Source organism: Mobula birostris, chromosome 13, assembly GCF_030028105.1.
Source record: "Mobula birostris isolate sMobBir1 chromosome 13, sMobBir1.hap1, whole genome shotgun sequence".
NCBI classification, from domain to species: Eukaryota; Metazoa; Chordata; class Chondrichthyes; order Myliobatiformes; family Myliobatidae; genus Mobula; species Mobula birostris.
The window spans coordinates 101,505,546-101,533,303 of NC_092382.1; the positions used below are offsets into that span (position 1 = coordinate 101,505,546).

General features: G+C 47.8%; 1 protein-coding gene across 3 annotated transcripts in view; it reads right to left on the bottom strand.

The window, feature by feature from the left end:
- Positions 1 to 6,121: 6,121 nt before the first annotated feature.
- Positions 6,122 to 27,758, bottom strand: part of LOC140207213 (CD209 antigen-like protein C) — a 47,450-nt gene continuing 25,813 nt past the window's right edge. For all 3 annotated transcript variants that reach the window (XM_072275591.1, XM_072275593.1, XM_072275592.1), the window contains exons 2-6: positions 22,587 to 22,700; positions 17,600 to 17,752; positions 11,677 to 11,819; positions 8,352 to 8,416; positions 6,122 to 7,283 (exon numbers count right to left, since the gene is read on the bottom strand). In XM_072275591.1, the coding sequence (XP_072131692.1) occupies positions 7,094 to 7,283; positions 8,352 to 8,416; positions 11,677 to 11,819; positions 17,600 to 17,752; positions 22,587 to 22,700 (665 nt within the window). In that variant the 3' untranslated portion in view covers positions 6,122 to 7,093. The remainder of the gene's footprint in view (positions 7,284 to 8,351; positions 8,417 to 11,676; positions 11,820 to 17,599; positions 17,753 to 22,586; positions 22,701 to 27,758) is intronic.

Below are 27,758 nucleotides of genomic sequence, written 5' to 3' on the forward strand. Positions count from 1 at the left end.
CTCCACACAGTCCCATTACACTCTCCCGTGGTGAGACACAGAGTGAGGCTCTGTCCACATCGTCCCATCAGGCAATCCCGGGGTCAGACTGAGAGTGAATTTCTCTCTACATCGTCCCATCATACACTCCCAGTGTCAGACACAGAATGAAGCCTCCTCCGCAGCGCCCTACCACACAATGTGATGGTCCGACACAGAGTGCAACTCCCTCCATACTCTCCCTCCACACACTCCTGTTGTAATAATCCGAGAGAGGCTCCTTAAATTGTTTTCCATTCTAGGCATTAATCAAAGGATTTAAATTTCACAGAGCTTTGTTACCACGCTCATGTCATCCTTACCCCTGCACACTGGATTGGAAAATGCGAAAAAGGGTAAGATTTGGACTGATCTGTGGGGTTACAATTAGGGAATGACACAATACTGACAGGAGAAAATTACGCTAGTTTACGAACTGAAATATGTTTGTGGGAAGACGGGTGCCATCGGGATTGTTTGAAGTCCGTACGAGATTGTCGGGAGAGGGTGGCATAATGGGAATATTTTGGGGAATGATACGTGTCTGTGGAGGAAGGGTAGGGCAGTGGGGACATCTTGAGGACTGGCAGGAACTCTGGGGAGGATCAGTACTCTGGCATTATTTTGTTGACTGACGCAGGGCTGTAGGAATGCAAGACGCAGCGGAATTAGTTTAGAGGGGGACACGAAGTTATGGGGAGATGGATTAGAGACTTTAAGCTAGAATCGTTGGGAGGTGGGAGTCGAATTGAAGAGACGAGGAGAGAAGGAGTTAGTTCAAAATTAGAGAAAGCTAGTAGACAGTGCATGATGGAGGATAGACAGGGGACAGCGAAGGGGAGCACACAGACCGAAGATGTAGGGGATAAGGAAGAAAAAGATAACAAAGTTGTTTTGGACAATTGGGGATAAAAACAGAGTAAGAGGTGGAGAGTTCCTGAAATGCATCTATTTTAATGCTAGGAGCATTGTGAAAAAGGTGGATAGTTTAGAGCTGGATCGATACCTGGAAATATGATGTTGTAGCTATTAGTGAAACATGTTGCAGGAGAGGTGTGATTGGCAACTTAATATTCCTGGATTTTGTTGCTTCAGGTGTGATAGAATCGGAGGGATAAGAGGGGAGGGTGTTGCACAACATGTCAGAGAGAATATTACAGCAGTTCTTTGGCAGGATAGATTAGAGATAGAAGATGATGTACTCGTCGGCAGCTACAAGATAGAAACTACAGGATAGAAACATGCACTGAGCTCATCTGCCTTTTGTACAATACTTCCTGCATTAAAACGCACTCAGCTCATAACATGAGGCCCAGCAGGCTCAACCTTTTACTTTCTGACTCTGTCTGAGATCTTAACAACATCTGTCCCAATAACCACTCCACTATCGGTTTTGGCATTCTGCTTTACATCCCTCTGCATCTCGAGTATAAACCGTTTCACTCCCCCTCTTATATGAAAACTTCCCGCTGGGTTATTGGCTCCCGTCCAGTTCAGGTGTAAACTGAGAGAGTTGCTCGGTGCAGAGAAAATGAATGAACTGCACAATGTGGGGTGTTGTGACGTGGCCTCCAAGCAGGTGTATGTGCTGCCCCCTAGTGTTCGGTCGGCAGATGACAAGCTCTGTTCTGGTCTTCTGCGGATTTCAGTGGCAGTCAGTGGACCCAGAGCTGCAGGCTGCGTTGTCGCCGATTTTTATATACAAGCCCACAGAACCTCTTTTCTGTCCTATAACACGAATCCGCTATCATCACCGCTGACCTCATCTCGTTCGTCCCTTTCTCTTCTGAATCACCAGAGCCAACCTCGTAGACATCATCTGCCAGACTTGCATCTACCCGGTTATTTGCACCCCTCTCCCTCGCCTAGAAGTCTACACAGTATTATGCCTGTTAATGAGGAGTTTGACCCGGGGCACTCTATACTGGGACTGGCTGTTTAATCCCTTTCATCCTCCTGACTGTCACCCAGTTCCCTGTTAACCTTGGTCTAACTTCCTCCCTATCACCGCCCCCCTCAGCTTCCCGCATGATCCTGAGCTCATCACGTTCCATTTCCTTATCTCTGAGTGTTGGAAGCAGCATCCGGATGCACTTCTCACAGGTGAAGTCGTCAGAGACACTGGAGGTCTCCCTGCCGTCCCAGGTCACGCAAGAGGAGCATTCAAATATCACTCCAGGCATGCCTACTGCTCTTACTGTGCTCTTACTAAATCAAGCCTATCAACATTTACCCCTATCTTATCTTTATTTGCCCCCGCTTGGGAATCCGCTTCACAGATTGGTTGTTGTTCAAAAAAAAAAAAAAAAACGCGAGACACTGTTTTTTAATGCACATACAGTGGAATGCAAAAGTTTGGACACTCCTGGTCAAACTTTCTTATACTGTGAAAAGATAAGCGTGTAAAAGATCACCTGATTTCCAAAAGGCATAACCTGAAAGATTACGCTTTTGGTTCATATTTTAAGCGGATTACTTTTCCTTTATTTCCATCTTGTACAATTTAAAAATAACAAAAAAGGAAAAGGGCCCGAAGCTAAAGTTTGGGCAGCCTGCTTGGCCAGTACTTAGGAACACCTCCTGTGGCAAATATCACAGCTTATAAACGCTCCTTATAGCCTGCTCAGAGTCTTTCAATTCCTCTTCAGGAATATTCTTCCATTCTTCCTGCAAAACGCTTCTAGTTCTGAGAGATTCTTGGGCCGTCCTGCGTATCTTTTCAGGTCTTCCACAGACTTTCGATGATGCTTGGGTCGGGGGACTGTGAGAGCCAGGGCAAAATCTTCAGTTTGCTCCCCTTCAGTTAGTCTATTGTGGATTTTGAGGTGTGTTTAAGTTCATTATCCTGTTGTAGAAGCCATCCTCTTTTCATCTTCATCTTTTTTACAAACAGTGTGCCGTTTTATTTATTTTTTATTTTCCAGAATTTGCTGATATTTAATTAAATTCATTCTTCCCTCTTCCAGTGAAATGTCCCCAGTGCCATTGGATGCAACACAAGCCCAAATCATTATCGATCCACCCCCGAGCTTAACAGTCGGAGAGGTGTTCTTTTCATGAAATTCTGCACCTTTTTTTCTCTAAACATACCGTTGCTCATTGCAGACAATAAGTTCTGTTTTCACCTCATTAGTCCACGGCACTTGTTTGCAAAATGAATCAGGCTTGTTTAGATGCTCCCTTGCAAACTTCTGACGCTGAATTTTCTGGTGAGGACTCAGGAAAGGTTTTCTTCATATGACTCTTCCATGAAGGTCATATTTGTGCAGGTGTCGCTGCACAGTAGAACAGTGCACCAGCACTCCAGAGTCAGCTAAATCTTCCTGAAGGTCTTTTTTCAGACAAACTGGGCTTTTGATTTGCCTCACCAGTAATCGTACGAGTAGATCTCTCGGAACATTTTCTGGTCTTCCAGCCCTCAACTTAACCTCCCCGTTCCTGTTAACTGCCATTTCTGAATTACATTACGAACTGAGGAAACGGCTACCTAAAAACGATTTGTTATCTTCTTATAGCCTTCCCTTGCTTTGTGGGCATGAATTATTTTATTTCTCAGAGGGTTATGCAGCTGCCTACAGGAGCCCATGGCTGCTGATTGTTGGGATAAGGTTTGAGGAGTCAGGGTCTTTATAAAGGTTTCAAATTTGCATCACCTTGCTTTTCCTAACGATGATTGTGAACAAGCCATAACCCTAACAAGCTAATTAAGGTCCGAGACTTTGGTAAAAGTTATCTGAGAGCTCAAATCTCCTGGGGTGACAAACCTTTGCATCGTCATCCTTTCCCTTTTTTTCGCTCTAAAATTGTACAAAACAAAACAAATGCACTAATCTTGATTACAATGTTGAAAAGAATGTTTAAACATTAACTTAATGACTTTTGGAGATCAGGACATCTTCTATTCGTCTACACACACATTGCATGCCAGTCTACTTGCCCCGCTCCTGATCTCTGTTTGGAGGCAGTCCCGACGCCAAAATTGTAAGAATTTATCACATATTCCTCAAATCATAGAGTGGAACTCCCACCGGATCGTTCCATCACACAGTCCTTGGGTCAGACACAGAGTGAAGCTTCCTCCACACCGTCCCATCACACAGTCCTGGGATCAGACACAGAGTGAAGCTCCATCCACACCGTCCCATCACACAGTCCTGGGATCAGACACAGAGTGAAGCTCCATCCATACCGTCCCATCACACACTCCGGGGGTCAGACACAGAGTGAATCTCCCTCCACACCGTCCCATCACACACTCCCGGGGTCAGAAACAGAGTGAATCTCCCTCCACACTGTCCCATCACACACTCCCGGGGTCAGACTCAGAGTGAATCTCCCTCCACACCGTCCCATCACACACTTCCGGGGTCAGACACAGAGTGAATCTCCCTCCGCATCGTCCATCACACACTCCGGGCATCAGACACAGAGTGAATCTCCCTCCACACCGTCCCATCACACACTCCTAGGGTCAGACACAGAGTGAAGCTCCATCCACACCGTCCCATCACACACTCCGGGGGTCAGACACAGAGTGAAGCTCCATCTACACCGTCTCATTAGACTTTGTCTGGCACAGACACAAAGGGAAAATTCTTCTTCACTGTCCCGTCCTACACTTGCCGCCGTTCAAACACTATGTGTGGCTCCCCTCCACCCATTCATTTCGAGAGGACTGTGATGTAAAACCAAGGTGGAATTTTACGGATCTGTGAGGTCATATTTGCAGTATTGTGATGTCAGTGACCTGTACTCGCTGGGATTGAGAAGAATGAGGGCTGACCTTATGGAAAGCTCTCGGATGGTGAAAGGCTGTGACAGAGTGGATGTGCAGAGAATGTTCATTATTGTAGGGGAGTTTCGGACCAGATGACACAGCCAGAGAACAGAGGGATATCTTTTAGAAAGGAGATGAGGAGGATTTTCCACAACCAGAGCGTGGGGAATCTGCGGAATTCATAGTCTCAGGAAGCCGAGGAGGCCCGGCCATTTGGGTATATTTAAGGCTGAGTTTGATAGAGTCTTGATTAGTCAGGGCTGGAAAGGTAACAGGGAGAGGGCGGGAAATTTGATGCTGAGAGGGAAATGGATCAGCCGTGATGAAATTCGGAACGAACTCCATGGTCTAATTCTGCTCCTACGTCGCATAGACTTATTTGAAGTTCAGGGTCCCTGGCTGTCAGTAACTCAGAGGATCTATAGTGGGTCCAACACGTTCATGCAACCACGGAGGTATCATGTGTCATACTGAATAGGACGGACATGCGGGTTTCCGCAACTCCATTTCCCAGAGTACGGTGAAGTTACTATTCTTTTGCGACTCAGACTTGCAATTATTCCCTGTCCCATTCCTGCATGGTAAGTCTGTAATTAAAGACCTCTTGCTGAGCACTCAGCGATCAACCGTAAGAGTTACGTTTCCAGTCCAACTGTTTGTGATGTTTTCCGATTGGTATCGTGCCGTCTAGTTTATTTAGAGTCGATGGTTGTGTTAATTCCAGACGTTACTGTGTAAGTCTATTGTTAAAGGAATCTAGCTGAGCACTCAGTGCTCAATCGTAAGAGTTACATTTCCAGTATTACCATTTGTGATGGTTTTCGATTGGTTTTCTGCAGTCTAATTTATTTTGAGTCTGAGTCTGAGTTAATTCTAGACCACATTCTGCATTTGAGTTCAACTGTATCCATAGCTGTCTCGTTACAGAAGGGATCACAGCTTTATGTGTTTGAGCACATGTGGGTTCTCATTGAAGATGAGGAATTTTCAATGGATGTACGTTGGAGACAGTTCAGTCTTGCCGGATCGCCTCCTGGTGTGCAGGCTGCAACGCACGGAATCTAAATAGGCTCCATAGGGTTCTAAGCTCAGACGACAGTCTGGCAGTCTCAGCCCTCCCCACAACCGAGGACATTTTCGTAAGGCGATGCCTCGAGAAGGCCGCATCCATCACTCAGGACCCTCACCACCCTGGAGAAGATCTGCCCGTTAGTACTAACAAGGAGGAGTCACAGGAGCCGAAACACCCACACACAACAATTCAGAAACAGCTCCTTCCTCTGAGCCGTCACGTATTTAAACGCATGAGCACAGACTCGACATTTTTGCTGTATTTATTCATACTATGTAATTTACATTAATTGTCATCTTTGACCGAATGAGCGACATGTTTGCGGTATTTATTAATGGTTGTAATTTACATTATTTCTAAATATTTGCACCGTACTGATGCTGCAAAAGAAGAAATTCCAGGCCGTATAAGTTTCAGATAATAAATGAAATAGCGATTTCGGTGGGAAACATCCGATACGAGTGGGCAGGACACTTGGCACGCTGGCCTTCACCAGTCGGGGCACTGAGTACCGGAGTCGGGAGGTCACATTGCAGTGTACAAGTCGTCGGTGAGGCCGCACACAGTTTTGGTCGCCCTGCTCCAGGAAAAATGCCATAGAGCTGGGAAGACTCCAGAGGGAGATTTACGGCGATATTGCAGGGACTCGAGGGACTGAGTTATGGAGAGAGGGAGGGAAGGTCGGTACTTTATTCCCGGGAGCGTAGTTGTAATCTTACAGAGTTGCATAAACCCAAGACGGACAGAGACAGAGTGCAGGCGCACAGACTTTTACCCTGGGTCGGGGTATCGACAACCAGACGGCTCAGGGTGGAGGTGAGAGTGGGTGAAAAAGGAGGAAGAGAAATGATCTGGGAGACGGAGGGTGTGGAGAGAACGGGGAGGGGAGAGAGAAAATTGGGCAGAGGGGTGCAGAAAGAGGTAGAGAGGGTAAAGAATTGGGTAGCGGGAGCGGCGAAAGAGCCGGCGGAGAAAGTGCGAGGGAGTGGCGAGAGAGAGAGAGAGCAAGGGTGATGGGGAAGAGCGGGGTGGGGTGCGGGAATCACGAGAAATGAGGGAATAGATGTGTAGAGAGGTTTGTCGTTGTCTGGAGAATGGGAGTGGGAAATGAGGCGGAGAATGGAGTGGGAGGGAGTAGCAGTGAGAGTGGGGAGGGAATTTGGGATGATGGATGGAGGGAGAGTGGAAGAGAGTTAAGGAGTAGAAATAGGGGGTAGTCCCGTGATTCATGAAGCCCCCACGGGTTGTTGACAGAGACCCTGGATGTTTTCAGGAATAGCTGGGTATAAAGGTGTAGACTTCTCGCAGATGAAATGACGATCACGATTGCAAGGGTCGTTCCTTCCTCTCGATTGGCACTGAATGCAGACGGGTGTTCCAAAGGACACGTAGTACAGCAAACCAGGGACCACTTTTCTATCAATGAGGGTTAAAAAAAATCAACACAGACAAAAATGCGCATCAGTAAACCAGATACCCTCGCAAAACTAATCTCATTAAACAGCGCTCTCCTCACAGCCATGAGACCGTCCCTAAACTAATCACACTGACCAACTCGGTCCGGACAGCCCTGTGTCAGTCTCCAGACTAATGTCACAACACCGCGGGCTACTCACAGCCTCCGGTCCGTCGCCAGACTAATCCCACTGACGCACTTTCTCTTCACAGTCCTGTATCAGTCCCCATACGAATCCAACAGACAAACTCTCCACCGCCCCCAAATCTGCCTCAGTACCCAAACAAAGCCCCCTGTCCCACCCTCTCCACACAGGCTTATGACAGTCCCAAAATGAATCCCTCCCGCCTGCTCTCTTCCCGCAAAACTTTGGCGTTCCCCAAATTAATCCCATGGACCCTTCCTATCCCAACAGCTTCGTGTCAGCCTCCAAACTAATTCCACTACACCGCCCTCAACCCACAGGCACGGGTCCGTCGCAAAATTTGTACCACTGAAAAACCCTCTCCCACAGCCCTGCATCAGTCCGCAAACTAATCCCACTGACCCACTCTTTGCACACAGTCTCCAAACTAATTCGATTGTCCCACTCTCTCCCCTCAGATCTCTGTCAGTCCCCAAATTAATCCCGCTGCCCAACTTTTTATCTCACAAATCAGCTCAGTGCCACGTTCTCTCCATCTCCCCAAACCTTCGTGTCACTCTCTAAACTAATTCCGCTGCATCTCGCATTCCCACAGCCCTGCGTCAGTCAGCAAAATAATGCCAGGGTACTGATCTCTCCCTAGAGTTCCTGCCAGTCCTCAAGATGTTCCCACTGCCCTACACTTCCTCGACAGACACGTATCATTCCCCAGAATATTCCCATTGTGCCTCCCTCACCTGACAACCTCGGACAGACTTGAAACAATCCCAGTGGCACCGCTTCTTCCAACAAACCTATCTCAGTCCGTAAACTGATCCAATTTTCTCCCGTCAGTACCGTGTCATCCCCAAACTCTCACCCCACAGATCAGTCCAAATCTTACCCTTCTTCGCATTTTCCAATCCAGGATGCAGCGATACGGGAGGCAAGAGCGCGGTTAACAAAACTCTGTGAAATTAAATTCATTTGATTAATGCCTAGAATAGGAAACTATTTACAGAGCCTCTCTCGGATTATTACAACAGGAGTTTGGGAAGGGAGACTGCGGAGGGAGTTTCACTCTGTGTCTGACCAAGGTAATGTGTGATGGGAAGGTGCACAGGCGGCTTCACTCGATGTCTGACCCCGCGCAGTGTGCGATGAGACGGAGTGGAGGGAGCTTCACTCTGTGTCTGACCACTGTGTATATATTTCAATGCTAGGACTATTGCGGGGAAGGCGGTTAGGTGAGGGCGTGGATTGACACGTGGAATTATGACGTTGTAGCAATTAGTGAAACTTGGCTACAGGAGGGGCAGGACTGGCAGTTTCAGGGTTCCGATGTTTCAGATGTGATCGAGGCAGAGGAATGAAAGGTGGGGGAGTAGCATTGCTTGTTAGGGAAAATATTACAGCTGTGCTCAGGCAGGACAGATTAGAGGGCTTGTCTACTGAGTCCTTATGGGTGGAGCTGAGAAACAGGAAAGGTATGGCCACATTAGTGGGATGTATTACAGACCACCCAACCAGTCAACGAGAATTGGAAGAGCAAATCTGCAGGGAAATAGCAAGCAACTGCAGGAAACATAAAGTTGTGCTGGTAGGGGATTTTAATTTTCCATATATTAATTGGGACTCCCATACTGTTAGGGGTCTAGATGGTTTAAAGTTTGTAAAGTGTGTTCAGGAAAGTTTTCTAAATCAATATATAGAGGGACCAACTAGAGGGGATGCAATATTGGATCTCCTGTTAGGAACAGATTTAGGATAAGCGACGGAAGTCTGTGAAGGGGAGCAATTTGGTTCCAGTGATCAGAAAACCATTAGTTTCAACTTGATCATGGACAAGGATTGATCTGGTCCTAGGGTTGAGGTTCTGAACTGGAAGAAGGCCAAATTTGAAGAAATGAGAAAGGATCTAAAAAGCGTGGATTGGGACAGGTTGTTCTCTGGCAAGGATGTGATCGGTAGGTGGGAAGCCTTCAAAGGAGAAATTTTGAGAGTGCAGAATTTGTATGTTCCTGTCAGGATTAAAGGCAAAGTGAATAGGAATAAGGAACCTTGGTTCTCAAGGGTTATTGCAACCCTGATAAAGAAGAAGCGGGAGTTGCATGACATGTATAGGAAGCAGGGAGTAAATAAGGTGCTTGAGGAGTATAAGAAGTGCAAGAAAATACTTAAGAAAGAAATCAGGAGAGCTAAAAGAAGACATGAGGTTGCCTTTGCAGTCAAAGCGAAGGATAATCCAAAGAGCTTTTACCGGTATATTAAGAGCAAAGGGATTGTAAGGGACAAAATTGGTCCTCTTGAAGATCAGAGTGGTCGGCTATGTGCGGAACCAAAGGAAATGGGGGAGATCTTAAATAGGGTTTTTTGCGTCTGTATTTACTAAGGAAACTGGCATGAAGTCTATGGAATTAGGGGAAACAAGTAGTGAGATCATGGAAACTGTACAGATCAAAAAGGAGGAGGTCCTTACTGTCTTGAGGAAAATTAAAGTGGATAAATCCCCGGGACCTGACAGGGTGTTCAGTTGAAGGAGACTGGTGTTGAAATTGCAGGGGCACTGGCAGAAATATTTAAAATGTCGCTGTCTACGGGTGAAGTGCCAGAGGATTGGAGAGTGGCTCATGTTATTCCGTTTTTTAAGAAGGGATCGAAAAGTAATCCGGGAAATTATAGGCCGGTAAGTTTAACGTCGATAGTAGGTAAGTTATTGGAGGGAGTACTAAGAGACAGAATCTACAAGCATTTGGATAGACAGGGACTTATTAGGGAGAGTCAACGTGGCTTTGTGTGTGGCAGGACATGTTTGACCAATCTATTGGAGTTTCTCCAGGAGGTTACCAGGAAAGTGGATGAAGGGAAGGCAGTGGATATTGTCCACATGGACTTCAGTAAGGACTTTGACAAGGTCCGGCATGGGAGGATATTTAGGAAAATTCAGTCGCTAGGTATACATGCAGAGGTGATAAATTGGATCAGACATTGGCTCAATGGAAGAAGCCAAAGAGAATTGCTTCCACGAGTGGAGGCCTGTGACTAGTGGTGTGCCAAAGGGATCAGTGCTGGGTCCATTGTTATTTGTCATCTATATCAATGATCTGGATTAAAGGGCCGAATGGCCTACTCTTGCACCTACTTTCTATGTTTCTATGATAATGTGGTAAATTGGATCAGCAAATTTGCTGATGATACAAAGATTGGACGTGTAGTAGACAGCGAGGAAGGTTTTCCGAGTCTGCAGAGGGACTTGAACCAGCTGGAAAAATGGGCTGAAAAATGGCAGATGGAGTTTAATACAGACAAGTGTGGGGTATTGCACGTTGGAAGGACAAACTAAGGTAGAACATACAGGGTTAATGGTAAGCCACTAAGGAGTGCAGTGGAACAGAGGGATCTGGGAATACAGATACAAAATTCCCTAAAAGTGGCGTCACAGGCAGATAGGGTCGTAAAGAGAGTTTTTGGTACATTGGCCTTTATTAATCAAAGTATTGAGTATAACAGCTGGAATGTTATGATGAGGTTGTATAAGGCACTGGTGAGGCCGAATCTGGAGTATTGTGTTCAGTTTTGGTCACCAAATTACAGGAAGGATATAAATAAGGTTGAAAGAGTGCAGAGAAGGTTTACAAGGATGTTGCCGGGACTTGAGAAACTCAGTTACAGAGAAAGGTTGAATAGGTTAGGACTTTATTCCCTGGAGCGTAGAAGAATGAGGGGAGATTTGATAGAGGTATATACAATTATGATGGGTGTAGATAGAGTGAATGCAAGCAGGCTTTTTCCACTGAGGCAAGGGGAGAAAAAAAAACAGACGACATGGGTTAAGGGTGAGGGGGGGGGAAGTTTAAAGGGAACATTGGGGGGGGGTTCTTCACACAGAGAGTGGTGGGAGTATGGAATGAGCTGCCAGACGAGGTGGTAAATGTGGGTTCTTTTTTAACATTTAAGAATATATTGGACAGATACATGGATGAGAGGTGTATGGAGGGATATGGTCCGTGTGCAGGACAGTGGGACTAGGCAGAAAATGGTTCGGCACAGCCAAGAAGGGCCAAAAGGCCTGTTTCTGTGCTGTAGTTTCTATGGTTCTATGGTTCTACGGAGTGTGCGATGAGACGGAGTGGAGGAAGCTTCACTATGATCAGGGACCACCACTGTTCTTCTCACCCTGGTAAACGTGGGAGCCGTGTGAATATCTCCTCTCGTGGTGTTGCACCTACCGCTTCATCCTGTGAATTGATTCGGAGAAGCCTTGAATCAAAGTTTGAACACCGTTGCCCAGCTTCATCGTAAGATGTTGCAAACGTGGAGAAGAAATAACACCGTTCTTTATGTCTGACCCAATCCATCGAACATTTTTCCTCTGAAAAGCAGGAATAAAGAAAAAATCAATCTCCCTCCACGCCGTCCAATCACACACTCCCGGGGTCAGACACAGAGTGAATCTCCCTCCACACCGTCCCATCACACACTCCCGGGGTCAGACACAGAGTGAAACTCCCTCCACACCGTCCCATCACACACTCCTGGAGTCAGCCACAGAATGAAGCTCGCTCGACACCGTGGCATCACACACTTTTTTAGTCAGAAACAGAGTGAAAGTTCCTCCATATGTCCCATCAGAGACTCCCGGGGAAGCTCCTACCACGCCGTCCCATCACACATTTCTTGGTTTAGTTTTAACGTGACGATGTCTGCCTCTGTCGCATCAAACAAACACACAGGGATGTTCCCAAATAACTCTCCCAAAACACATTCCCTGGACCAGACACAGAGTGAAGATTGCAAGAACACCGTCTCAGCACATGCACGTTGTGTTAGACATGGAGTATAGTTGCTTCTACACCAACCCATCATAAAACCCCGGGGTCAGACTCAAAGTGATGCTCCCTCCAGAATATCCCAACACACAACATGTCCTCAGACACAGAGTGGAACACTTCCACACCGTCCCATCACACACTCCAAAGATCAGTTTTAGAGTGATGCTCCCTCCGTAGCACAGCGTGTCAGTCACAGCGTGAAGCTCCTTCCACAGTATCTTTTCACAGTCCGCAGTGGTCAGACGCAGAGTGACAGTCCGTCCATACAATCACATCACACACACAGTAGTTGAACACAGTGTGAGCATCGCATAGCACTGTCCCATCATATACTCCCGATGTCAGTCGCAGAGTGATGCTCCCGCAACACCGTCCCCTGCCAGACTCCTGGAGTCACACACAGTCTGAGGCTCCCTCTAAACTGCCGGATTACACGTCCCGGGGTCAGATACTAACTCCCCCCACAGCCTCCTATCACGCATTTCCGTGTTTCCAACTCAAATTGAAGCTCGTTCACACCGACCCCTCACAATGTTCTGGAATCAATCTCAGTTGAATCTCCCTCCACGACAACCCATTACACACTGCCAGGACCCGTCACCAGGCGTAGTTATTTCAACACCGTCCCATTACAAGCTTCAGGATTCAGATACAAGCTGCTGCCCGCCACCCCATCACAGACTTCCTGAGGGACAGACTCAAATAAGAATTTCAATACACACCGTCCCGTCACACACTCCCGGGGTGAGAGACAGAAATTAGCTCCCTCCGCAACTACCAATCACGGAACCCGTTGCCGGACACTGAGGGAATCTCCTGCAACACTGTCCAATCACAGAATCTAATGGGACGAACACAGAGTAAAACTCCCTTACACTGTTACCTCAGACACACATGGGCAGACACAGAGTGAATCTCCCTCCACACTGTACCATCAATCAACACAGTGATCAGACAAAGATGAAGCTCCCTCCACACCGTCCCATCACACACTTCCGGGGTCAGACACAGAGTTAATCTCCTCCACACCATCCCATCACACACTACTGTGGTCAGACACAGAGTGAATATCCCTCCACAACGTCCCATCACGCACTCCCGGGGTCAGCCACAGAATATTGCTCCCTCTGCACGGTCCCAGCGCACACTCCGAGAGTCAGAACAGAGTGAAACTTCCTCCATACGTCCCATCACAGACTCCCGGGGTCAGACATAGAGTCAAGCTCCCACCACACCGTCCCATCACACACTCCCGTGTTCAGACACAGAGTGAAACTTCCTCCATATAACCCATCACAGACTCCCGGGGTCAGACATAGCGTCAAGCTCCCAATACAGCATCCCATTACACATTTCTGGGTTCACTTGTAAAGTGACGATCTCTGCGAACCGCCCGATCACTCAGACTCGCCGGGGCAGAGACAGAGTGTAGCACCCTGTGCCCTGTCCCATCAAACAGTAACACAGAGAAGCTCCCAAAACACGTTCCCGGGATCAGACACAGAGTGAAGATCCCAAAACACCGTCTCAGCACATGCACGTTGTGTTAGACACAGAGAAACGGTTCTTCCACACCAACACATCACAAAATCCCGGGGTCACACAGAAAGTGATGCTACCTCCAGAGCATCCCAACACACAACAAGTTCTCACACACAGAGTGGTGCACTTCCACACCGTCCCATCTCACACTCCAAGGATCAGGCACACAGTTATGCTTCCTGCTGAGCATCCCATCGCAAACACACTGCATGAGACCCAGAGTTAAGCTCATTCCACACCGTCCCATCATACACACCCAGGGTTAGACACAGAGTGAAGCTCCCTTCACACCGTCCCATCACATACTCCCCGGTCAGACACAGAGTGAATCTCCCTCCACACCGTCCCATCACACACCCAGGGTTAGACACAGAGTGAAGCTCCCTCCACACCGTCCCATCACACACTCCCCGGTCAGAAACAGAGTTAAGCTCCGTCAACACCGTCCCATCACGCATTCCCGGTCAGTCGCAGATTGAAGTTCCCTCCACACTGTCCCATCACATACTCCCTGAGTCAGATCAGAGCGAAGCCTCCTCCACACTGTCCCAACACACAACACCTCTGGGATCACACACAGACTGAGGCTCCCTCCAAAATGCCATATGATACGTTCCGGGGCCAGATACAAACTCCCCCCACAACCACCGATCACGCATTTCCGTGGTCAGACTCTAACTGAAGGTCGTCCACACCGTCCCATAACACTCCCCGGCTGTCAGACACAAATTGAATCTCCCTCCACAGCACCTCATTAAACACTCTTGGGGCCCGCCACAAGGTGTAGCTCCCTCAACACCGTCCCATAACAAACTTCAGGAGTCAGTTACAAGCTCCTTCCCACCATCCTATCACATACTTCCTGAGGGGCAGGCACAAATAGAATTTCAATCCACACCGTCCAGTCACACACTCCCGGTGTAGGACACAGGACTTAGCTCCCTCCGCAACTTCAAATCATGCAATTCATTGCCAGACGCTGAGGGAATCTCGTTCAGCACTGTCCCATCACAGAATCCAGGGGACTAACACAGAGTGAAACTCCCTTACACTGTTACATTAGACCCACCCGGGGTCAGACACAGAATGAAACTCTCTCTCTCTCTCCACGGCCCCATCAAACACACATTGGTTCAGACTGCACGCTGCTCACTGTCACATCACACGTTCTTGCGGACAGACACAGAGTGAAGCTCCATCAACACCGTCTCAGAACACACCCGGTAACAGACACGGAATGAAACTCCCTCAGGACCGTTCCATCACGGTCTCCCGGTGTCAGACATAGAGTGAAGTTCACTCCACACCATCCCATGACACGCACCCAAAGTCAGACATAGAGTGAATCTCCATCCATACCGTCCCATCACACAATCCTGAGATCAGATACGGAATGAAACTACCTCGGCATCACAGACACCGGATTCAGTTACAGAGTGCAACAGCCTGCACGCCATCCAATCACACACCTCCTAATGGGTCAGACACAAATTGGGCTTCCATCCACAATGTCCCGTCACGCACTCTCGGGAACAGACGAAGGATGAAGTTCTTGTCTCACGTTCCCATCATACTCTTCCGGTGTGAGACACAGAGTGACGCTCCTTCCACACTGTCCCATCACACACTCCACGGTTCAGCCTCAGACTGAAGCTTTCTCTCCACCTCACTATCACACACTCCATGGGTCAGACATGGAGTGAAGCTCCCTGCACACTCTCCTAACACAGAGTCCTGCAGGCAAACACAGAGTGAACCTACTCCAACACTACCGCGTTACACCCGCCCGTGATCAGATAGGAAATGAAACACTCTCGCCACCATCCCACTGCATACTGCCGTGGTCAGACACAGTATGATGCTCCTTCTACTCTGTCACATCACATAACACAGGGGTCAGAAAACGAGAGAAGCTCCCTCCGCACCGTTCTATCACTCACTCCTGGCATCAGACACGGAGCGGAAAACCATCCAGGCACGCGCCACTGTTCCCGGTGTCAGACACACACATAACCGCCCTCCCAAACGCAGTCACCCACCCCTACCTCCGCTATTCCTTCCCATCACACGCACACTGTGTCACAAACAGAGTCCAATGATACACACACGGGGTGAGACACTTTAAGCTTCCTGCACACGGTCAGATCACACAATAAGATGGTCAGGCGCAGATGGAATCTCTCTCTCCGCCGTCCCAACACACGCTACAGGTGTTAGACGTGGAGTGAAGCTCCCGTCCGCATTGTCCCATCACACACTCCCGGAGTCAGACAGAGAGTTTTGCTCCCTCTACAAACCCTCGCCACGTACTGCCTGGGTCAAAAACAGAGTGAATCTCTCTCTCTCTCTCTCCATGGGCTCATCACACATTTCAGCGGTCAGACGTGGAGTGATGTTTCCTGCACACCTTCCAAATACACTCTTCCCCGTGTCAGATTCTGAATGTTACTCCTTCCACACCGTTTCATTACGCACTCTCGGGGTCAGACACAGAGTGAAACTACCTGCACACCGCCCCTTATACATGCCCTGAGTAAGAGATCAGAATTTAGATCCTTTCCCAAAGTCCAATCTCACACAGCCTTGATCAGACACACTGTGAATCTCTCTCTCCACAACCCCATCACACACTCCAGCGGTTAGACACGGAAAGAGACTGCCTTAGCACACACGACAAATAACAGAGGGAGACCGATTCTCCCTCTACGTCTTCTCAACACACCACAGAGCAAACTGTCTGACACAGAGGGAACCTGCCTCCTCACCGTCCAATCACACACTCCCGAGAATAACACAGTGCGAATCTCCTTCCTCTCGTCCAATAACACACTGTCGTGGGTAGACACAGAAAGAATCTCCCTCCGCACGGCCACATCACACACCACCGAGTCTAACAAAGTGTGAATCTCCCTCCTTACGGTTCATCACACAGTCCCTGGCGACTCACAGAGTGAAGCTCTCTCTGAACCGTCCCATCATCCCTCCCCACCCCCCCACCGTGTTGACACACAAAGCGAAATTCCGCCCTCATCCTCCCATGGCATACTCACGGGGTCAGACTACCTTCACAACATCCAGTAACACAATCCGGTGTCACATAGAGTGAACGCCCTCTGCACTGTCCCATCACACACTCTCGGAGACAGACACAGACGTTCTCTCTCCCTACGATCCCATTACACACTCCGGGAATCAGATAGAGTGTGATGCTCCCTCCACACCGTCCCATCACACTCGTGGATACAGTCACAGAGTGAATCCCCCTCTGCAGCGTCCCATCACTCACTCCCGGATTCAGACACAGGGTGAAGCCCCCTCTGCACCGCCCCGTCACACACTCCCGGGTTCAGAGTGAAACTCTCTCTCCGCCAATCCATAACACCATTCAGGGGTCAGACCTTGGGTGAAGCTCTCTGGGCCCTGTCCGATCACACAAACCGCCTGTCAGACACAGAGTGAAGGTGGATCCATACCGTCCCATCAGAGATTTCCGGAGTCAGACATAGAGTGAAGCTGTAAAGATACGTCTCACAATCCTCTGGGCAGGCACAGAGTGAATCCACCTCCACAACGTCCCGTCATACTCTCGTGGGTTCAGTGATAAAGTGAAGCTTTCTCCTCGCAGCACCATCACACACTCACCGGTCAAACACAGAGAGGGAATCTCCCTCCATACCGTCTCTTCACACACTCCCGATGTCGAGCACAGAGTGACGCTTCCTCTCTCTGTGTCTGCCCTGTGATGAGGAGCGGGTTAAAGATGAGAATGATGCCTCACCTCTTCGGCTAGTCAACAATTCACAGATTTGAGCCTTGGTTTCCTTCACAGCTTTGTACTTCGCTTCCATCTCATTGATCTTGGATTGAAGGGTTGAGTTGAACTCATGGTAGTTTCGGTCGAGGATGCACTTGGACTGACGAATATGTGATACTGAGAGAGATAGTGAAGGATGATTAGCGTTTACAGTGACACGTGATTCAGCAACACGCTACCGAGCGGGCCACAGAGAGTGTTGTGTCAGTGTCACGGTGAAGGTCGTCACAGTGAGAGGTGTCGGCCTGTCGTGTCACGCTGAGGGGTATATTAATGTGTCAGTGAAGGTTATGTTGTTGTCACAATGGGGTCTGCGTCAATATCACGCGGGTCATGTTCGAGTTGTTGTGAAGGACGTGGAGGTGTCACCGTGATAGCTGATTCCGTGCCCCGGCGAGAGTTGTGCCGGGCCACAATGAAGTGTACCTCGAGGTCACGGCGAGGGAAATGTCAGAGTAAGGTGCCTGGTGCTGTCACGGTGAGTGGAGTATCTGTGTCATGGTATGGGGTGTGCTTGTCTCACAGAGAGGAATGTTTTTGTGTCACGGTCAGAGACATGTCATTGCGACGGTGGTTGTAACAGTGTCAGGCTGAGGTGTTTTGGTATCACGCTAAGAGGTTTGCCTGTGTCAGAATGAGGTGTGGGTAATTGCCTCAGTGAGCGGTGCATCGGCGTTATGTTGAGCGGTGATACTGTCTCGGTCAGGGGTGTTACAGTGACTTCTGAGTCTTTGTCTCGAGGCGGTGAGGATCACGTCGAGGAGCGTGAATGTGTCACAGTGTACGGTACCTCAGTGTCACAGTGAAAACCGTGTCGGGGTCATTTTGAGGTGTGTTTCGCTGCCGCCTTGAGGAGTTTATCAGTAACACGGTCAGTGGGAATGTCGATGTTACAGTGAGGGGTACATTGCGGTCAGTGTGACTGCCACGGGTGTGTCACGGCGATGTTCCGTGTCCGTGTTGCGGTTAGGAGTGTATCTGTGTCTCGTTGAAGGTCGTGACCCTGATACGGTGACTGAATTGTTCACGTTCTGGTGAATGGCGTGCCGGTGTCAGGGTGAGTCTTAATTGTGTTACGGTGAAGGCTATGTCTTTATCATGGTTATAAGCCATATGACCATAAGACAAAGGAGCAGAAGTCGGCCATTCGGCCCGTCGAGTCTGCTCCGCCATTTTATCATGAGCTTTACCATTCTCTCATTTAGTCCCTCTCCCCCGCCTTCTCACCATAACCTTTGATGCCGTGGCTACTCAGATACCTATCAATCTCTACCTCCACTGCCGCCCGTGGCAACAAATTCCGTAGACTCACCACCCTCTGGCTAAAAAAAAAAAATCTTTGCATACAACAGGAATTCTGCAGATGCTGAAAATTCAAGCAACACATATTAAAGTTGTTGGTGAACGCAGCAGGCCAAGCAGCATCTGTAGGAAGAGGTGCAGTCGATGTTTCAGGCCGAGACCCTTCGTCAGGACTAACTGAAGGAAGAGTGAGTGAGGCATCTCTGTTTTGAATGGGCGCCCTTCAATCCCTAAATCATGCCCTCTCGAACTAGACTCCCCCATCATGGGACACAACTTTGCCACATCCACTTTGTCCATGCCTTTGAACATTCGAAATGTTTCTATGAGGTCTCCCCTCATTCTTCTAAACTCCAAGGAATACAGTCCAAGAGCGGACAAGCGTTCCTCATATGTTAACCCTCTAATTCCCAGAGTTATTCTAGCAAATCTTCTCTACACCTTCTCCAACGTCAGCACATCCTTTCTCAAATAAGGAGCCCAAAACTGCCCACAGTACTCAGATTGATGTCTCACCAGCGCCTTATAGAGCCTCAACATCACATCCCTGCTCCTATACACTGTTCCTCCAGAAATCAATGCCAACATCACATTCGCCTTTTTCACCACGGACTCAACCTGGAGGTTAACCTGAAGGGTACCCTGTACGAGGATTCCCAAGTCCCGTTGCATCTCAGAACTTTGAATTCTTTCCACATTTATATAATACTCTGCCCGTTTATTTCTTCGGCCGAAGTCCATAACCATACACTTTCCAACATTGTATTTCATTCGCCACTTCTTTGCCTATTCTTCCAATCCATCCAAGTCTCTCTGCAGACTCTCCATTTCCTCAGCACTACCGGCCCCTCCACCTATTTTAGTTTCGACAGCAAACTTCGCCACAAAGCCATATATTCCATAATCCAAATCGTTGATGTACAATGTAAAAAGAAGCGGCCCCATCAAGGAACCCTGTTGAACACCACTGGTAACCGGCAGCCAACCAGAATAGGATCCCTTTACTCCCACTCTCTGTTTCCTGCCAATCAGCCAACGCTCTATCCACGTATATAACTTTCCCCTAATTCCATGGGCGCTCATCTTGTTAAGTAGCCTCATGTGTGGCACCTTGTCAAAAGCCTTCTGAAAATCCAAATATACAACTTTCTCTGCATCTCCCTTGTCTGCACTACCTGTAATTTCCTCAAAATATTTGAAATAGGTTTGTCAGGCTGGATTTTCCTTTAAGGAATGCATGCTGAGTTCTGCCTATCTTGTCATATGCCTCCAGGCACTCTGTAACCTCATCCTTGACAATCGACTCCAACAACTTCCCAAACACCGATGTCAAGCTAACATGTCTATAATTTCCTTTTTGCTTCCTTGCCCCCTTCTTGAATAGCGGGGTGACATTTGCTATCTTCCAGTCCTCCGGAACCATGCCAGAATCTATCGAGTTTTGAAAGATCATCGCTAGTGCCTCCGCAATCTCCACAGCTGCTTCCTTCAGAACACAAGGGTGCATTCCATCTGCTCCGGGAGATTTATCTACCTTTAGACTATTCAGCGTCCTGAGTATATTCTCTGTCGTAATTGTGACTGCGCACACTTCTCTTCCCTGCCAGCCTTGAGTGTCCGTTATACTGCTGGTGTCTTCCTCAGTGAACACTTATGCAAAATACTCGTTCAGCTCCTCCGCCATCTCCTTATCTCCCATTACAATTTCACCAGCATCATTTTCTATCGGTCCTATGTCTACTCTCACCCGTATTTTGCTCTTTATATACTTGAAAAAGCTTTTAGTATACTCTTTGATATTATTTCCTAGTTTCCTTCCATAGTTAATCGTTTCCCTCTTAATGACCTACTTAGTTTCCTTTTGGAAGCTTTTAAACATTTCCCAACCCTCTATCTTCCAACTATTTTTTGCTTCCTTGTATGCCCTCTCCTTTGTTTTAACTTTGGCTTTGACTTCTCTTGTCAACCACGGTTGCATTCTTTTTCCATTCGAAAATTTCTTCTTTTTTGGAATATACCTGTCTTACCCCTTCCTCACTTCTCACATAAACTCTAGCCACTGCTGCTCTGCCGTCTTTTCCGCCAGTGTCTCTTTCCAGTCAACTTTGGCTAGCTCCTCTCTCATGCCGCTGTCATTTCCTTTACTCCACTGAAATACTGACACATCGGATTTCGGCTTCTCTTTCTCAAATCTCACAGTGAACTCAATCATGTTATGATCACTGCCTCCTAAGAGTTCCCTCACCTCAATCTCTCTAATCACCTCCTGTTCATTACACAATACCCAATCCAGTACAGCCGATCCCCGAGTGGGCTCAACAACAAGCTGTTCTAAAAGCCATCTCGCAAACATTCTACAAATTCTCTCTCTTGAGATCCAGTGCCGACCTGATTTTCCCAATCCACTAGCATGTTAAAATCCCTCACAATTATCATAACACTGCCGTTCTGACAAGCCTTTTCTATTTCCAGTTGTAATTTGTAGTCCACAACTCTGCAGCTGTTTGGAGGCCTATAAATAACTGCCATCAGGGTCCTTTTACCCCTGAAATTTCTTAGCTCAACCCAAAAAAATTCTACACCTTTCGATCCTATGTCACCTCTTTCTAATGATTTAATATCATGCCTTACCAAGAAAGACACGCCTCCCTTTCTGCCTACCTTCCTAAACTTCCAACACATCGTGTTTCCTTGGACGTTCAGCTCAGATTTTATTTCCTTACTTCTACAAGGCTGCTTCTTCCTATACGTTCTGTCCTTGCTTTTAGCCAGAATATACTATTGTTGGGGACTCTAATGAGACTCTTGGAAAATCTTCCACTGTTATTTACCCGTCGCACTATATTATATGTGTTCCCAGTTTAAATTCTCTCACATCCCATTTTTGTGTTACGTTGTGGGGTTTATCGGTGTCACGGGGAGAGGACGATTTGTGTCAGGTTGAGGGCGATGTCGGTGTCACGGTGTGGGGCTTATCGTTACCAGGGTTTTGAGAGCATCGGTGTCAGAGTGCGGGGCGGGCGCGGCGTCACGTGGCGTGTCTCTGTCAGTGTGAGGGGAGTGAAGGTTCTCGGTGAGTGTGTGTCGCTCTGTGTCACGGCGAAGAACGTGTCGTCACAGTGGATGGCTCGTGTCAAATTGAGCGGTGTGCTGTTATCACGATGAGGGGTAAGTAGGCGAGCTGTGAGGGGCGTGTCGGTGTCACGATGGGGGATGTATTGTTTTGACGGCGACCCTTATGTAGGTGATGCGGTGAGCGTTGGTGTCACGATAAGGGACGAGTCGGTTTGAAAATGAGGAACGTGACTCTGTCATAGTGAGGGATGTGTCTGTGTCAAAGTGCGGGACTTGCGAGTGCCACGGCGAGGTGCGTGTCGGTGTTAGAGTGAATCGTTATTACAGTGGGGGTGTGTCGGTATCAGGTTGAGGGATTTGTGGTATTATGTTGACGGATGTGTTGGTGGGGTCGTGTCAGGGTCACGGTGAAGGATGTGTGGTAGTCATGGTCAGGGGCCCGTCAGTACCACAGTGAGGGGTGTGTTGGTACCGCAGTGAAGGCAGTTTCCCGGTAATGTTCGGAGTGTATCGCTGTTATAGTGGCCATTTTCATTTTCTGCGGTTTGGTCGTTACGAACGGTGTTAAACTCACCATGAACCCTCCAGCAGATACCCGTGATAATGAGGGTCGCTGTTAAAACGCAGATTAGCCATATGCTTGAGTCTGATCTGTCTCTCCCTGTGGGTCGTTCACTGACCATGTCGTCTGTGGAAAAATCGTTCCTCGACATTGTTAATTGTCATTTTCCCTGATCTATTCCACCCCTGATCGTCCCACTCTCTGAGTTCAAATCAGTCTCTCCCCTCCTGAAGAGCAGTGGACATAAATCACAGAAAAATACAGGCCCTTCGCTCACAATTCTGTGCTATACTAGTGAAATCCTTTCTGCCTTCGCAATCTCCATATCCCTCCAATCCAGTTAGATTCTCCCAGTCTACCTCTTGCCGTGGAGATTGGCCACAAGAATATTCTGTTCTAGCTCGACAACTCCTTTCAGCTTCCTGACTTTCACACTGTTTCCCCTTTCCTAAACGATGCATCTAACTTCATCCCAATATGTCCTCCCGATCACCCCTCAGCTTTCCGAATGATCCTGTGTTCATCCAGTTCCAGTTCCAACTCCTTAACGCCGAGTGTTGGAAGCTGTATCCGGATGCACTTCTCACAGGTGAAGACGTCAGAGACACTTGAGGTCTTCCTGCATTCCCATGTCCTACAAGAGGAACATTCAATTCTGCAGCCAGGCATGCCTACTGTTCTAAAAGAGCAATTATAAAAAAGGAAACAGTAAAATAACGGAAAATACATCTATGTGCTTTCTCTCAACCGAGACTCTCCTCGCTGAATCATCGAAGAGCTAAAACCTCAAATCCCCACGATAGCACTGCCCACTCCAATTATTGGCTCTCGGCTTGCACCGGCCCTTTCTAATAAATTCCGGACCCTGATTGGTTGCTCTTCAAATGCTGATACTTCCTCTAATCGCTGCTTTTTAATGGCCACTCGCCGACCAGTGTGAGTGACACTTACTTGGCTCCTGATCTCTGCTTGGAGACACTGAAACCAGATATCTGTCTGACTTAGACACAGAGGGAGTCTCCCTCCATACCGTTCCATCTCCCTCACGGAGTCAGACAGAGAGTGAACCCCACTCCCCCCCACCCCCCACAACGATCCAGTGCAAAAGATCGTGGTTAGGCAAGTAATTAAGCTTCATCCACATTGTTCTATCACACACGTCCGGCTATAGACACAAAGAGAATCTCCCTCTTTCCCGTCCCTAATACATTCCCAGGGTCAGACAAAAATACTGCACAACGTCCTAACACACACACCCTGAGTTAGACACTGAGTAATGTTCTCTCCACACAGTCGCAACACGCACTATCAGGGTTCAGCCACAGAGGGGAGCTGCATCCACCGCGTCTCATAACACGCTATTCAGTTCAGATATTTTATGAATTCGCCCCCTTCCTCCTGCTCCATCGAGGCCCACGCTACCGGATTCAGAAAAAAAAAAGAGTCGAAGCTCCCTCCCTCCCTTCTGCTCTGTGTGTGTGTGTGTGTGTGTGTGTGTGTGTGTGTGTGTGTGTGTGTGTTTGGGTGTGTGTAGTGTGTGTGTGCGTGTGTGTGGGGGAGGGGGGCTGCGTGTGCGTGTGTGTGTGTATGTGTCTGTCTGTGTGAACGGATGGGCTGTGGAGAACTATAGTAACGGCGATATCGAGGAGCAGATCGGGAAATAGGTCCTCGAAAGGTGTAATAATAAATTTGTCGTGAAGGAGTTTTAATTTCCCAAATATCGATTGCCATCCCCTCAGAGCAAGCGGTTTAGAAGAGGGGTGGAGCTTGTTAGGTGTTTTAGGAAGTTTTCTTCACACAATACGGAGATAAGCCTACAAGAGGAGAGGCTGTACTTGTTTGGTATTGGGAAACTCACTTGGTCAGGTGTCAGATATCTCAGTGGGAGAGTCTTTTGGAGAGAGTCATCATAATTCCATCTCCTTTGCAACAGCATTGGAGAGAGATAGGAACAGACAAGTTAGAAAAGCGTTTAAAAAGTGTACGGGTAATTATGAGGCCATCATGCAGGAAAATGGAGGCTTAAATTGGAAACAGATGTTCTCAGGGAAAAGTCGGAGGCAATGTGGCAAATATCCAGGTGATATTTGTCTAGAGTTCTGCATATCTACGTTGCATTGAAACAGTGAAGTTATGGTAGGGTACAGGAACAGTGGCGTACGAAGGCTGCAATAATTCTCGAAAGAAGAAAAAAAAAGTTTCTCAAGGTTCACTGAGGAAGGAAATGTTAGAGATCCAGAAGATTACAAGGCTAATCTTGTAATCTTGAAGGCAGCATACATGAGGTTTAGGAAGCAGGGATCAGATGGGTTTATTGAGGAATATAGGGAAGCAAGAAAAGAGCTTATGAAGGGGATGAGAAGAGCAAGAAGGGGGCATGGGAAGGCCTTGGCTCGCAGGGTAAAGGAAAACCCCAAGACATTCTTCAATTCTGTGAAGAAAAAAAGAATGACAGGAGTGAAGGTAGGACCAATTAGAGGTACAGGTGGGAAAACGTGCCTGGAGGCTGTGGAAGTGAGCGAGGTCCTCAATGAATACTTCTCTTCGGTATTCACCAATGAGAGGGATCTTGTTGATGGTGAGGAGAATATGAGTGAGTTTGATGTTCTGCAGCATGTTGATAATAAAGGAGAGGAGGTGTTGGAGTTGCTAAAATACATTAGGTCGGAAAAGTCCCCGGGGCCTGACGGAATATTCCCCAGGCTGCTCCACAAGACGAGGGAAGAGACTGCTGAGCCTCTGGCTAGAATCTTTATGTCCTCGTTGTCCACCGGAATGGTACCGGAAGATTGGAGGCAGGCGAATGTTGTCCTTTTGTTCAAAAAACGGCATAAGGGATAGTCCAGTAATTATACACCAGTGAGTCTTACGTCTGTGGTGGGAAACCTGTGGAAAAGATTCTTAGATACGGGATCTTTGGGCATTTAGAGAATCATGGTCTGATCAGGGACAGTCAGCATGGCTTTGTGAAGGGCAGATCGTGTCTAACAAGCCTGATAATATTCTTTGAGGAGGAGACCAGGCATATAGATGAGGGTAGTGCAGTGGATGTGATCCATATGGATTTTAGTAAGGCATTTGACAAGGTTCCACACGGTAGGCTTATTCAGAACATCAGAAGGCATAGGATCCAGGGAGGTTTGGCCAGGAGGATTTAGAATTGCCATGTCTGCAGAAGACAGAGCGTCGGGGTGTAGGGAGTATATTCAGCTTGGAGGATTGTGACCAGTGGTGTCTCACAAGGATCTGTTCTCGGACCTCTACCTTTCATGATGTTTATTAACGACCTGGATGTAGGGGTAGAAGGGTGGGTTGGCAAGTTTGCAGACGGCACAAAAGTTGGTGGTGTTGTAGAGAGTGTAGGGAGTGTAGAGGATTGTCGAAGATTGCAGAGAGACATTGATAGGATGCACAAGTGAGCCGAGAAGTGCCAGATGGTGTTCAAACCGGAGAAGTGTGAGGTGGTACCATTTGGAAGGGCAAACTCCAAGGCAGAGTGCAAAGTAAATGGCAGGATACTTGGTAGTGTGGAGGAGCAGAGGGATCTCGGGGTACATGTCCACAGATCCCTGAAAGTTGCCTCACAGGTGGATAGGATAGTTAAGGAAGCTTATGGAGTGTTAGCTTTCATAAGTCGAGGGATAGAGTTTAAGAGTCGCGATGTAATGATGCAGCTCTATAAAACTCTGATTAGGCCACACTTGGAGCACTGTGTACAGTTCTGGTTACCTCACTAGAGGAAGGATGTGGAAACATTGGAAAGGGTACAGAAGAGATTTACTAGGATGCTGCCTGGTGTAGAGAGTATGCATTGTGACCAGAGATTAAGGGAGCTAGGGCTTTACTTTTTGGAGAGCAGGATGAGAGGAGACATGATAGAGGTGTACAAGATAATAAAAGGAATAGATAGAGTGGATAGCCAGAGCCTCTACCCCAGGGCACCACTGCTCAATACAAGAGGACATGGTTTTAAGGTAAGGTGTGGGAAGTTCAAGGAGGATATAACACGAACGTTTTTTACTCAGTGGTGGTTGGTGCGTGGAATGAACTGCCTGAGTCAGTGGTGGAGGCAGATACACTAGTGAAGTTTAAGAGACTACTCCTCAGGTATATGTAGGAATTTAAGGTGGGGGCTTATACTGGAGGCAGGGTTTGAGGGTCGGCACAACATTGTGTTCCGAAGTGCCTATAATGTGCTGTAGTGTTCCATGTTCTATGTTCTGATAGGAAGCAGCTTAAGAAGGAAATTAGGAGAGCCAGAAGGGGCCATGAGAAGGTCTCGGCCTTCACGACTCAGGAAAACTCCAGGGCAATTCTACAAGTAGGTGAAGAGCAAGAGGGTAAGACGTGGAAGAATGGGGCCTATCAAGTATGACAGTGGGAAAGTGTGTATGAAACCGGAGGAAATAGCATAGGTACTTAATGAATACTGTATTCAGTATTCACTGTGCTTAAGATCTTGGTGATTGTCGTGATAAGTTACAGCAAACCGAAAAGCTTGTGCATTTATATATTAAGAAAGAGCGTGTGCTGGCGCGTTTTGAAAGCATTAAGTTGGATAAGTCGCCGGGACCGGATGGGATGTACCCCAGGCTACTGTGGGAAGCGAGGGGGGAGATTTCTGAGTCTGTGGTGATGATCTTTGCATTAGCAATGGGCACGCGAGAGTTTCCAGAGGATTGGAGGGTTACAGATGTTGTTCCTTTATTCAGAAAGGGAGTATAGATAGTTCAGGAAATTATAGACCAGTGAGTCTTATCTAAGTGGTTGGTAAGTTAATGGAGAAGATCCTGAGAGGCAGGTTTTATGAATATTTGGAGTGGAATAATGTGATTAGGAGTAGTCAGCATGGCTTCATCAAGGGCAGGTCATACCTTACGAGCCTGATTGAATATTATGAAGATGTGACTAAACACATTGATGAAAGAACAACAGTAGATTTAGTGTATCTGGATTTCGGAAAGGCATTTGATAAGGTACACCATGCAAGGCATATTGAGAATGTAAGGAGGCATGGGATGCAAGGGGTCATTGCTTTGTGTCTACAGAACTGGCTTGCCCACAGAAGGCAAAGAGTGGTTGTACTCGAGTCATATTCTGCATGGAGGTCGGTTACCAGTGGAGTGCGTCAGGGATCTGTTCTGTGACCCTCAGTCTTCGTGATTTTTATAAATGTCGTTGATG